Source organism: Neospora caninum, chromosome VIIa, assembly GCF_000208865.1.
Source record: "Neospora caninum Liverpool complete genome, chromosome VIIa".
Classification (NCBI taxonomy): Eukaryota; Apicomplexa; class Conoidasida; order Eucoccidiorida; family Sarcocystidae; genus Neospora; species Neospora caninum.
The window spans coordinates 444,374-457,521 of record NC_018393.1 but is presented as its reverse complement, the minus strand read 5'-3'; the positions used below and the strand labels follow the sequence as shown (position 1 = coordinate 457,521).

The 13,148-nt window shown below is 51.9% G+C and overlaps 2 protein-coding genes across 2 annotated transcripts; both read right to left on the bottom strand.

Moving 5' to 3' along the window:
- Positions 1–5,202: 5,202 nt before the first annotated feature.
- NCLIV_019780 (putative KH domain containing protein) lies at positions 5,203–7,906 on the bottom strand (the record flags this gene model as incomplete). The annotated part of the gene is made up of 4 exons (XM_003882172.1): positions 5,203–5,839; positions 5,943–6,351; positions 6,564–6,635; positions 6,736–7,906. 4 exons carry the CDS (start codon positions 7,904–7,906, stop codon positions 5,203–5,205), a joined length of 2,289 nt encoding a protein of 762 aa, XP_003882221.1.
- A 2,800-nt stretch (positions 7,907–10,706) lies between these two features.
- NCLIV_019770 (hypothetical protein) lies at positions 10,707–12,907 on the bottom strand (the record flags this gene model as incomplete). Its single annotated transcript, XM_003882171.1, has 6 exons — positions 10,707–10,956; positions 11,054–11,333; positions 11,463–11,640; positions 11,752–12,285; positions 12,447–12,586; positions 12,727–12,907. 6 exons carry the CDS (start codon positions 12,905–12,907, stop codon positions 10,707–10,709), a joined length of 1,563 nt encoding a protein of 520 aa, XP_003882220.1.
- Positions 12,908–13,148: the final 241 nt, after the last annotated feature.

The window sequence follows — 13,148 nt, the reverse complement described above, 5'->3', positions numbered from 1 at the left end:
TTGTTGTTGCCGACAGAACAACACCCATGATGGACCCCGCCACTCCAGGGGAGGACGCTTCTCCAGCGTGTTTGGCCCTGGGAGACTCTGATTCGGTCAAGGAGGGGGGGGGGTGTGGGAAGAAGGTCGAAGTTTCCTCGAAAAAGGCGACTCTGTTTTGCAACCTTACATTTGCCTGCCGCAAAAGTCCGAAGTTGGCATCCCTCAGCCTCTGTAGTACCGCCGTTCGATGTAAGGGTAATGATGTGCCTTTATTGCTCATAGCTATACGAAGGCCAGAGACTGTTGCGCTTGTAGAAGTCCTGGAAGCCGTACCCCAATTTTATGTTGCCGGTCGCCCTGCTGTGCAACGCTACGACAGCGCATGTGCTGACAGCCGAGGCCACACCCTCCAGAAGTCAGGATTACAGCTCCAGGCGGGTCAGTGAGTTCCACGGGATTGACATCGTGGTAGAGCAATCGCTGCGCAGGTCTGGAAAGTCCTGATGGTGTGAGGACCGGCGCGGCACTAAGGCATGCCAGACTACACAGGCGGCCGCCTCCATCCACTGAGAAACATCGGTCACGAGCGTTATGCCTCTGTATAACACTGGTTGAACCTCCGCCTAATCAGTAAATCATTTTCTGTGGAAGAGTACATTAGCCAACGCCCAACGTCTGAAGCACGATAATGAAATGATACGTCGCACTGCCGCTAACAGACTGGACCGGATAGGAACAACCACTTCCCAGCTCCGCTGCTGTAGCCGAGATCTGCTGACATACGGTCCGTTCTATCCACGGCAAAAAGCTTTGCAACAGCGCTCCCGCGAATGTTTTTGTGCCGATGCTTGTGAGGTGAGTCAACACACGAACGGTATCCTGTTCAGTGCGGCATGACCTCCCTGCCCGAGCTAGCCACCAGCGCCACGAAGCGGCTTTGAACGAGACTCGCTCATGTAATGCTGTAATCGTTATACGCCACAAACAAATAAAATTGTACACGGACTTCCTCCTACGTTGTTCCACCCGGTGAAGGAGTACAGGGGGACTGGTGCACATGAGACACTAAGCCGTCCCGTGCTGGGGGGCACCAACAGCAACGGTGCACCATGTGCGCGCACCAGCTCAGCGCCAGCCGCGCACCAACCTGTGCGGTCTGCAACTATCGTGTCCAGTCTGGCATGAACACAGGGTGTGGCCTTAATATTCAGTAGTGAGAAAATGCAATGAAAAGGCTAACGGGAGCCTCGAATAAATGAGGAATTTGCTCCTGTGCTTCTGCGCAAGAACATTGTCGTTCAGACGTCGGCAGCAACGCATGTGCCCGCACGCGCGGATGCTGATCGGTCACCTCCCGGTTGCCTATCCTCTAGCTCCGTCGGGACGCACACGCATTCACTTCGATCTGACATAGAACGCGCAAACGCCCTCTCTGTACTCACTGTAAAATCTGCGTATAACGTATGTGTCGACAAAACGGGCACCGGTTAAGCAAGAAAAATAAAGAAGGCCGGACGCAAATTTCCCAAAAACATGTCGCGCAAATTTTTATCGGGAGAGATGTAGTACGTTTTTGGTCAGGTACCACAAACTAAATGGCCCGGGCATTCACTACGCTAAAGAAGTTTTTAAAGTTGCCACATTATTCCGACGTAAGCGAACATGAGCAAAAATTGTCCGAATGCGATCTTGTCTGACCGTTTGATAATGGGTATGAGGGATTCAGAGCACTCCGTATCTGGTCCATCCCCTTAGAGCTATAAGGAGGTTGTTGTCTGTTGACCGCTAATTTTGTTGTTGCCGACAGAACAACACCCATGATGGACCCCGCCACTCCAGGGGGGGACGCTTCTCCAGCGTGTTTGGCCCTGGGAGACTCTGATTCGGTCAAGAAGGGGGGGGGGCGGGGTGGAAGAAGGTGGGGGTTTCCTCGAAAAGGGCGATTCTGTTTTGCAATCTTACATTTGCCTGCCGCAAAAGTCCGAAGTTGGCATCCCTCAGCCTCTGTAGTACCGCCGTTCGATGTAAGGGTAATGATGTGCCTTTATTGCTCATAGCTATACGAAGGCCAGAGACTGTTGCGCTTGTAGAAGTCCTGGAAGCCGTACCCCAATTTTATGTTGCCGGTCGCCCTGCTGTGCAACGCTACGACAGAGCATGTGCTGACAGCCGAGGCCACACCCTCCAGAAGTCAGGATTACAGCTCCAGGCGGGTCAGTAACTTTCACTGGATTGACATCATGGTAGAGCAATCGCTGCGCAGGTCTGGAAAGTCCTGCTGGTGGCTGGTGTGAGAATCGCGCGGCACTGAGTCATTCCAGCCTCATCAGCGGCCCCACCCTCCAGCGAAAAACCGATGTAAAGCGTCATCCCTGGATATTATTTCGGCGAAATCTCCAAACCGAAAACCGTATTTTTGTGCAAAAATACGTTATCTAATCCCCCACATCTGCATCACGTCACTGAAATCCTACTGTGCCCTCCTGCATTTCCACTGGCCGGGATAGTGACGACAACTTTGCGCTGCACTGCTGTCGGCGAAATCTGCGGACATACTGTCCGTTCTATCCAGGTCAATAAGCTTGTGCTCCCGCGAATGTTTTTGTGCCGATGCTTGTGAGGAAAGCGTCAACACGTACAGGATATCCTGTTCAGTGCGGCATGATCTCCGTGCCCGGAGCTAGCCACCAGCGCCACGAAGCGGCTTTGAACGAGACTCGCTCATGTAATGCTGTGGTCGTTATACGCCACAAACAAATGAAATCGTACACAGGCTTCCTCCTACACTGTTTTACCCGGTCGCTGGAGTACAGGGGACTGGTGCACAATGAGACACTAAGCCGACCCGTGCTGGGGGGCACCAACGGCAATGGTGCACCATTTGCGCGCACCAGCTCAGCATCAGCCGCGCACCAGCTCTGCATCAGCCGCGCACCAGCTCTGCGCCAGCCGCGCACCAGCTCTGCGCCAGCCGCGCACCAACCTGTGCGGCCTGCAACTACCGTGTCCAGTCTGGCATGAACACAGGGTGTGACCTTAATACTCATTGGTGAGAAAATGCAATGTAAAGACTAACGGGAGTCTTGAATAAATAAGGAATTTGCTCCGGTGCCTCTCCGCTACGACTTCATGCAGTAGACGATACCAAGACGCACCAGTACCTGCACCACGTCGGCTGGTTGGTGACTGGTGGATTAGTTATGATTCTATTAGATTTACATGTTAATACAGAATTCTATGATTCTATGTACTCAGGAGACCTCTCAGTCACCTCTCGTCTTGTTGCACCCGGGGCACACACGCAACCAGCATGAGCTGGGATGGATCTGGCTAGCAACCGTGTGCTCACTGTAAATAAGTACGTAAGTGCGTTGGCCAAGCTAGAAAAATAAGGATGCCACCTGCACAATCCGCAAAACCCGGAGGGCATGTGGTTCCATCAGGAGTCATGGAGCACCAATGTGTTCGAGTAAGCAAGGAACTAAGTGGCCCCGACATTCAGTACACTCGTGAAGCTTTTGGGTGGCTACTTTGCTCCGACAAAAGCGAACCTCGGCAAAAATTGTTCCAATTACGTCTTGTCCCACACTTGTCCCACACTTGATATTGGGTGTGAGAGAATCAGAGCACTCCGAATCTGGTCCAGCCCCTTGTACGCGAATAAGGAGGTTGTTGTCTGTTGATCGCTAATTTTGTTGTTGCCGACAGAACAACACCCATGATGGACTCCGCCACTCCAGGGGAGGACGCTTCTCTAGCGTGTTTGGCCCTGGGAGACTCTGATTCGGTCAAGGAGGGGGGGGGGCGGGGGGGAAGAAGGTGGGGGTTTCCTCGAAAAAGGTCGATTCTGTTTTGCAATCTTACATTTGCGTGCCGCAGAAGTCCGAAGTTGGCATCCCTCAGCCTCTGCAGTACCGCCGTTCGATGTAAGGGTAATGATGTGATTTTATTGATAACAGCTATACTAAGGCGCTAGACTGTTGCGAGTATAATAATAGTCCGGGAGTCCTTATCACCATCTGATGTTGCGGGTCAGGGTCAGTCTCCTGTGCAATGCTACGACAGAGCATGTGCTGACAGCCGAGGCTACACCCTCCAGAAGTCAGAATTACAGCTCCAGGCGGGTCAGTGACTTCCACGGGATTGACATCATGGTAGAGCGATCGCTGCGCAGGTCTAAAAAGTGCTGATGGTGTGAGGACTCGCGCGGCACTGAGGCATGCCCGACTACTAAAACGGTCGCTTCCATCCGCGGAACATCGGTCAATCGATGCCTCTAGATATAATTTGGCTGTGTTCACCGGATCAAAAATAATTTTTTCTGTGGAAGGGTGCCTTACCCAACGCCTCATATATGGACCACGGTAATGAAATCATACTTCGCGGTGCGGCTAACCGAGTGGACCGGATAGGGACGACCACTTGCCAACTGCATTTCTGTAGCCGAAATCTGCTTATATTCCGTCCGCTCTACGCACGTTAATAACATTTCTGCCAGTACCTCAGCGAATAACTTTGCACCGACTGTCCTTTGGAAAGCGTCAACACATTTACGGTCAGCCTGTTCAGTACGGCATGACCTCACTAGCCGAAGCGAGCGACCAGCACCATGAAGGGGCTTTGTTCAAGACTCGCTCAAGTAATGCTGTGGTCGTTATACGCCACAAACAAATAAAACTGTACACACAATTCCCCCTACATTGTCTCACACGATAGTGTACATCGGGCACTTGAGCGCAACGGGGCTTCAGACCGAACCATGCTGGCGGCACCAACAGCAGTGGTGCACCGTGCGTGTGCACATCTGCGTTTACTAACCACCCCTGCGTGCAACTAGCCTGTCAATGGTGGACGCATACAACACAGCTGGTGCAACCTACTACTGTCAACAGCGGCAAAATGCAATAACGGAGACTCACGGTATTCTCACATAAATGAGCAAATTACCCCCGTGCTTCTCCACAACAACTTTATGTAACAGGCGATGCCACCCCACAAGTGCCCGCACCACCAGTGGCTGATGGGTCACCTCTCAGTCACTTCTCGTCTAGATGCGTCCGGGACCCACATGCATCCATTTCTAGCTTGGATGGAACACGCACACGCCCTCCCTGTGCTCAGTGTAGAACCTGCGTAAACCGTATTTCTCGTGAATACGAGCATCGGTCAAGCGTGAAAATAAGAATGAGTGACGCAGTCCCGGAAAATAGTCCAATGAGTTCACGTGGACAGATGGAGCTCAATTCTTTTCGGGTACTCAAGGAACTCATACCGAGTCGCCAGGTGTTCGGATCCCCCTCCTCCTGCACCTCCTTGTCCGCCTGAAAATCTTCGCAAGAAGTCCTGCAACTGTGCTGCAGCAGATTCAAGAACTTGACAAACGCCCTCAATATTCCCATCAATCAAAAGGACCCTCTCCGAGTAGTTGCCCCTCATTATGACACAGAGATTCCCAAGCGCGATGTGAACGGCCTTTCCACCTGCTTCTTGAAGGGCGTGCAGTCCAGCACAGTTGCTTCGTAAAAGACGCCCAACAAAATCCCCTGGGACAACTAAACATACTCGATAGCCTTCAATGTTAGTCCGCAGTCCAGGACTGGAGGTGTCGACTACCGCATACAAATCGGCGCACGCTCGAAGTAACGAAACCAGCGGGCCGGTGAATAGAACGCATCGGCCATTCGGATAACCTGGAAACGAGGACGCCTGTGCTGAGGTCTGGATGCGGCAGCAATACTGGCGCTCAAGAAGCTCTACCCGTTTTCCATGGTAACCCAGAAGCTTAACTACCAAGTTGTGGTCGGCGCAGAACTTGAGAATGGCGTGAGGATAGTCTTGAGTCAGTGTAAAAGGGAAGCTGAACACACAAGCACCATACTCCAGATAACTCGTTTACCGCTTCATTCATTTCACTAATCGAGTTTGGTGGTGGTGAGTGGGGTGTTCCGCCGTATGCGTACCTTAGCAAAAATTGCTCCACTGAGATCTTGTCGGACCCTTTGATAATGGGTGTGGATGGATTTGGAGCACTCTGAATCTGATCCGGTCCCTGGTAGCCAGAGGGAGCAATTAGTCTGTTTGTGGCTGATTTGTTTGTTGCCGGCCGACCAACACCCAAGATCGACTTCGCTGCTCCATGGGAGGACGCTTCTGCCGAGTGTTGCGCCGCTCGGAGACTCTGATTCTGTTGCTTCAAGAAGCTTTGGGTTTCCTCCATAAGGGTGATTCTGTTCTGTAAATCCGCATTTTCCTGCCGCAAAACTGCGAGGTTTGCTTCCCACATTCTCTGCTGTACTGCCGTTCGATGCAACTCCTGAAGCACTGCCAACGCCTGCGGATCGATATATGATGCTGAATTTTGGTTGACACCTAAACATACAAGGATAGAATACCACCCATTTGTCAGGAATTCAGCTTTTCACTCATCAGGGAGCCCGATAGTCCGAACTGTTTTCGACTGTCTGCCTTGCCTCAAATGAAACCATCAGTGGAATTGTTAGCCCCCAATGCGTAAATCGTGATGCGCCTCTGCCAATCAGGAGCTTGTCTGCATCCTAACGTCGTGGTTCAGTCCACCATACCTTCATTAACGGGCTCACGAGGACTGGAGGAATCGCCCACAGGCCGATAAGGCTGCACGGACTGAGTCGCCGCTACTGAGAGCATCGCACATCACAAAACTTTGAAAACAATGATGTGCGGCATCTCTTCTGTATACACGATACGGGAGACTGCCAAAGAACGAACACTCACCTCCTTGTAACGCATGAAGGTCCAGTTGTCCGACGCAACATCCGGAGTACTCTTCGTCACCTCGCTCCACATTTTCTCTACCTTCTTGGATTCCCTGTTGTTGTATAGGTGGTCTACCTAGCATTGGTCGTCTCGCCCATATACTTCTATTATCCATAGGCTTATTCTCCCACGGCATGTCTACTGTCTCACCGAGGCGGCCACTAGGACGACGAGGTGTCGATGCAGAAGAGGCAGATGAAGATGTGGAGTTCGACTGGAGCAACTTCTGGACCTGGGCGATTAGATCGTCAAACGAAAGGGAACCTCTACTGCTGAAGTTCCACAGCCGTTCAGCCTGCCCTTCGCCATATGGTTCTGCATCAACTTCTTGGCAATCGCTTCCTGGCAAGCAAGAGCTGCGTACATAATGATCCGGATGATGAGCTGACGTCGCGTGAGGACGTAATGGAGTAGCCAGCGGGCTTGCTGCCCTGGGATGCTGTCCTAGTTGCGGTTGCGACGTGTGCTCCTGCCGAGGAGCATTCTCCTGGTGAAACGGGTCTCCCAAAGATCGCCCGTACATATTCGGCTGCGTTAGACCGGGGTACTCGTTCGCTAGTGCTGGAGATGACGGCGGCGACGAGGGCTGTTTTTGAGACTGTGTTAATGGCGACGGTGTCGGCGCTGTCGAAGCAACCGGGCTATTCTTCTGGGATGTTGCCACAGGCGGAGGGGGACACTGTGGACGGACGGAGGAATAAACCCCAAGGCGCTGTGGGGAAGATAAACAACTTGATCCCGCGGCACTGAACAAGAGGGAATTGTTCGGGTGACCCCCCCCCGTGCCTGATGATGAAAAAAACGGATCACTCTCGCCTGATGAAGCACTCCGACCCGAGTCGAGAAGCGAATACGCGGTCGAGCGGAGCTGGTTTGTACTACCAATGAAATTCGACATGTTAGACAAATTTCCCAAGCCATAAAAAACTGTACTGGCACCGTGCGAGCCATTGGCAGCGGGGGAACGGGGGAAAGCCGGGTAAGCTGTAGCAGGTGGGAATCCTGGGCTTCGTATATCTGACTGGAGACGTTCCGCTGGAACTCCTTGTCCTGCAGTCGAAGGCAAGGAAGAGTAAGACTGTTTCGGGGACAAAAAACCAGGAAAGCCGTTATCCTGCTGGCGTTCCATGGCGGCGGGTTAAATTACAACTGCGTCACGGAACTTTAATACCTGATAATGGACCGATCACAGTGTATCAAAATTCGTTTATGATGACTCTGACTTTTAACAAACCAGGCAATTCGAAGAACCTTTAGGTCGTCACTGTAGGATGCAGCGCCCGTGACGAGATACCGACGCAGAGAAGCTCCAGCGGACATTCACGGTGCTCACCCTACAATGTGACTGCAGACCGGAGCTCGGAACACGGAAAAGAAACGAAAACATGAATGAAATTATCTTGGGGAGTACAGTTTAGGACCACACTTCTGATTCATCGGAAGGATGTTCCGCTCAAAAGCTACAGTGAAATCGAGAGGATGTACCTCTCGATTGCAGTGCTGGAAACGGGGAGAGCAGCACGTAGGCGGCCAGCAGCGGTTGCTGAGGCGTCCGCTGGGAAGTCCCTCGATGGAACAAGAAACACAATAACAACAACCGTATTCACATCCAAATACGAAAAGGCCGCTGATCCGACAAAATTGTCCACAGTCTCGACGGAGACGGACCGGATAGCGACTCCCACGAAGTTCGCGGAGTGACCCCAGCGGATGGTGCTTTCAACAGAGCCACAGCCGATGCAACTGCGCCCATCACACCGGGCACCTGCAAAACAAACTCAGTGAAGCGGCCAGGCGGTTAAACGACACTCTCCCGGCCACAAAACAAGCGATCAAAGGGACGATGCCAACAATGCGAGAGCTTTGTCAAGGGAAGTTACGTGTGCCTTGACCGATGCCACACAGAATGACCCCGTTACCGCGTCGCTCGGCGACGAGTGCGACGACCTACTGGAAAAGAGGCCCTAGCCTTGTCTGTATCCGTCCGCCTTGAAATACTATAAGCTACAAAACATATCTAGTGCACTCACAGATACGAACAAACTCTCATCCGCGCTGTCGAAATTATTGCAGCCGATACATCCACCACGCTAAGTGTGATCCGTTTCCCCGCCGGTGGCCCGATGTGGCAATCCGAGTTATCACAGCGGCATCGCTGATGCCTCCATTATGCACACGTTCCGTACATCATGAGTACGTTCAACCCAGACACTGCTCAAGAGGCTCGAAAGTATAGGATATTTTCTTACCTATTATTTGTATTAATGCGGAACAGCAGAAACTGTGACCCCTTCCGGCTGAGAATTCCTCCGTTGCTCGATAAGCGAGTGCTCACCGCTCACGCCTGTCCGTCGACAGAGACGCGCAGCCGGTCTGCAGGCTGAATGCGCGGGTGGAGTGGTGGGTTCTAGCTCATGTTCCCGTTTTACGGACTGGCTGGTTTTTCCATAGTTAGACAGGCACGCTCGAACGGACCGTGAATAGGAGCTTCGTCGGAACTGCGCTTCAGCGTAAGCGCTTCATTGTCTCTAAGCTGCCGCAAGGAAAGCGACGATGAGACTCGGCACATTCATGTCGAGTTGCTATAGGAGTAGCTGGCGTCAGAGCGTTTAGGGCACTGCCACAGATCACCCGCACTGGGGTTGACCGTGTCTGTACCCACCGTGGTGACCGACGTAAGTTCCGGCCTCCATCCAGTTTTCTGTAGTGTTGTCTTTCGCTGAGAAAGTGACTGACGCAACAAAAGCAAGGACAGGCGTGCAAGCCTGACTGGTGAGACTGCTGCAGTGGCGGATGTGCGGCAACACCCAGGATTTGTGTTCCATCTCGGATCTGAGCTGTGGTGATGCTTCGGAACTGTGTCGAGCGTGAGACAAATTAATCAGCGATAGCGTTTCTTCCTGCCTACTTCCGGTGCATGCCAGCAATGCTTTTTGGGCAGCACTGGCAGGTCCGGAATAAACAACTGGTCGTCTTGGTATGGGTCACCGGTCCGCAAGTCACCATAATGAGCAGCGCACACGCTGGGAACGTTACAGAAAGCGTTTCATCCGCGCTGCCTCATTCTGACATACGTATCACGAGCGCGCTCGCAAAGTGGTGGCGTAGTTCGCATAGCCCTGCGGGTCACGACTGTTGCTCGGTCTCGGTTCACCTGTTGCTGCCTCCCCTACTACAGGCTACGAAATTCGCAAAGACAGCCACGTCGAGCTCGCCGCCACGGGTCAATGTGGGCAGCCCCCATTCGGTGGGAGATTTTGCAAAAGAAGAAATGCTTCACCTCGCAGAGTGCTCTGAGATAGCCTAGTACGTTGCTTCGGATCATCCGCAGGAGGTGCTCTGTCACCTCTCCCGACTCGGCTGCCGTGCTCGGATGACCAGTTCTGCTTACTAATCGCCGACTACCTCGAAGTTTTTTCTTTTGGTCACCGCGTGTGACAGCGGCATCCTGTTCGACTCCGTTCTGAACGTATGCGCACTGCTGATGCACCGACTCAGTTGATTCTATAGTTGTTAGGTGATAGAGCGACAATTGGCATCCTCCGAAATGCCAGTGCCATACCGATGGGCAAGAGGGATTACAAGAGATCAATCGCTGCGTTTTACAAGGTTCGTGAGGCACGTCTACTATTGCAGTTGGGCCCGCGGAACTCTGTGAGAGTTCTGCTCCCTCATGGCCATGCCCTGCGGTATCGCGTTGACCCGCACTTGAAACTACGAACGTGTGCCTGATAATACGCCTAACGCATCAGATCATACGGTCAAAATATACCTTCGATTAGCTGCTGTACAACAAGAAAAAGGACTCCCGTAAACCAGCAGCTGCTCTCTGGCAGCAACTGTTGCCATGCCACGCCGACACGGCAGCCAGGTGATGGCATTCGCACGCTCTTCGAACCCAGATATAACACGGCATCGGCGTGCGCGTCCTACACGAGCTGTTCCCACAAGGACCATCTTGAACTTCCCACCTGCCTCCTCTTCACTGCTCGTTGTATGGCGTTGTACAGATCCGCGACAGTCGAGTAAGTCCGCCCTATTTTGGAGATAACATGATCCATATTTTTCTGGTATTTGACTACGGGACTGTAGAAATTCACTGCTCGACCTAAATACGAGGCGGCAAGCCACTGGATCAGCGCCTTCAACTCCACGTCTCCGTTGAAGACACCGCATCCCCTACAAAAGAGAACACGAAAAATCACGCTGCTAAATGATAATAAGAAAACCTATATAAATTGATACGGTACTGGTATGAGCAGGGAAGCGGACTTACCATAGGCCAGTTGCGACGGCTTTGTGCGATCGTGATACAGTAGCCTCATAAGGGTCACCTTTGAAACCCACTGTTGCCTTCAGCAATTCTCGATCCACCATCTTCTGAGAATACTGCTTGTCTTTGTCAAAAAACTGGACGGCATCCATGCCCACGATGGTCACGTCTCGCCGACCAAGGCTATCGAGCGGTACCACTCCTTGAACACTATGATGCTTCCCGGGTAGCAGTTTCGACCACCTCCCTGCTGCCTGTTCAATTTTAAAAGACCATTCGTACCCTGAAAGACAACCCAGAAGCAGTCATGACGAGATCTAACCACCACCTTTCGACAGGATCTTACACAACTCTAGTCAACTTCCCATAGAGTGGCCTGCCAGTCGAAAGAGATCAGGGGAGGGGGACTCACCTCGAGAAAAAACAAATCTCTCCACGCCTTTCACAATAACTGCCTCATTTGCCTTCATAATATCACTAAATAGCATTACTGGAAGCATCTCCGGATATGTTATAAAAATAAGCTCTTCCTGCGCGATATGGTTTTCGAACATCGAGAGCCCGCCGAGATACTGGTCAGCAAAGTCTACCTGTAAACAATACACAGACATAGCCGCCCGCTGTGTGCCCGTGACAGATGTACAAAAACTCGCGGCTCCGCTCTCGCGCGTGTTAGGGAATCACTTGAGGGAGGAACATACCTGCAAGTCTCCATCAGCGAACGTTAGATCTCTTCCTGGAAGAACATTGAAATCCCCGAGAGGCTTTGTGCTCCGTGCAATGTCGTCGATGCTCACTGCCATCGAAGTTCCTGTCACCGACCCCCCACGCCATACAAAATCCACCGCCTGGTTGGTTTGCCGATAAAATCCAATCAGCTCATCTGTTGGCGCTATTGAAGTGCCGTCTACAAGTCTCGAGCATTCGCAAACGCTTGTGCAAGGCGCCGTTAAGACAGAATCGGTCTTGACCATCTCAGTCCAACAATCGCCAAGCCGCTCACGCATGCTTTCGAAGTACATCAGCACAGACTTGAATTTTGCTTCACGCTCCATAAAGCCCCTATAAAACATGTCGAACTTATTTAGGTTCATCTTGAATTTCTTTGGATGATGCTCTAGCAGAGCTCGCTGATTGTGCGGAATTACTCCTAGAAACGCAGCGGCGATCAACGTGAGAGCCTGAATTTTCCGCAGATGCACTTGTGGGTTTTCGGGCGTGATAAACTGCAGTCCCTGTAGCATATCAACGAAGTAACAGACGAATAACACGCATAAGCGACAGTGGCACACGCTTTGTGGCATGAACGTGCTGAACTTGAAATCAGGCAAATCGCCGTACTGCTCGAGTTCGGTCGACACCACCATAGAAAGTTTTAGACTACTGCTCTTCTTACGCTGGGGAAAAAATCGTCAAGTCTCGAGACGAGTGCCGCTAAGAGAGGCAGGTCATGTGAGAAGAACTTGCGCGAGTTACTCTCCAGATACTTCAACAACGCATCCTGGCGAATCGGCCTGTTTTCAGTCCGTAGGTTGCCTGACAGCACAGTTCGTTCAAGCAGGACGCAGATGACCCACCGCCAATATAACCACATCAGCTGTTACCAAGAAAGTACAGTTTCTGCTTCTCAGCGGACCGCATGAGGCCTCTTTCCAATTCCTGTGTATCACCCTCACCGGTTAGTTGCAGTAGTCGTTTATGCAGGTTGGCGAGTTGATCGGGATTCGCGGGCCCATCTCCTGCGGCGACAACGTTTAGGATATATCTGATCTGGGCCCAATCTTCCTCTACGGGAGTCCGCAGAACTGCGCAGGGGTTATCCAAACAGGCGCCAGTCTGACGGTAACTTTTCTCCATCAAGTATAGCTGTGCTGGTGTTTGGGCCAAACAGACGAACGGCACAAAGGTGAAAAAAAGTAAGCAGTGCGCTAAAGGACTCCCCATCTTTCGAAAACAGGATAGGCAGCTAAGTCAACCGTGAACCAATATTATCAACAAACATACAATACACGAACGGCCCCACCTCTAAACGATTTTTTCAGTCGGGTCTATTCTCTGTACGCGGCCTTCAGGCATTGTTGGGGTTGACTTCTATTGT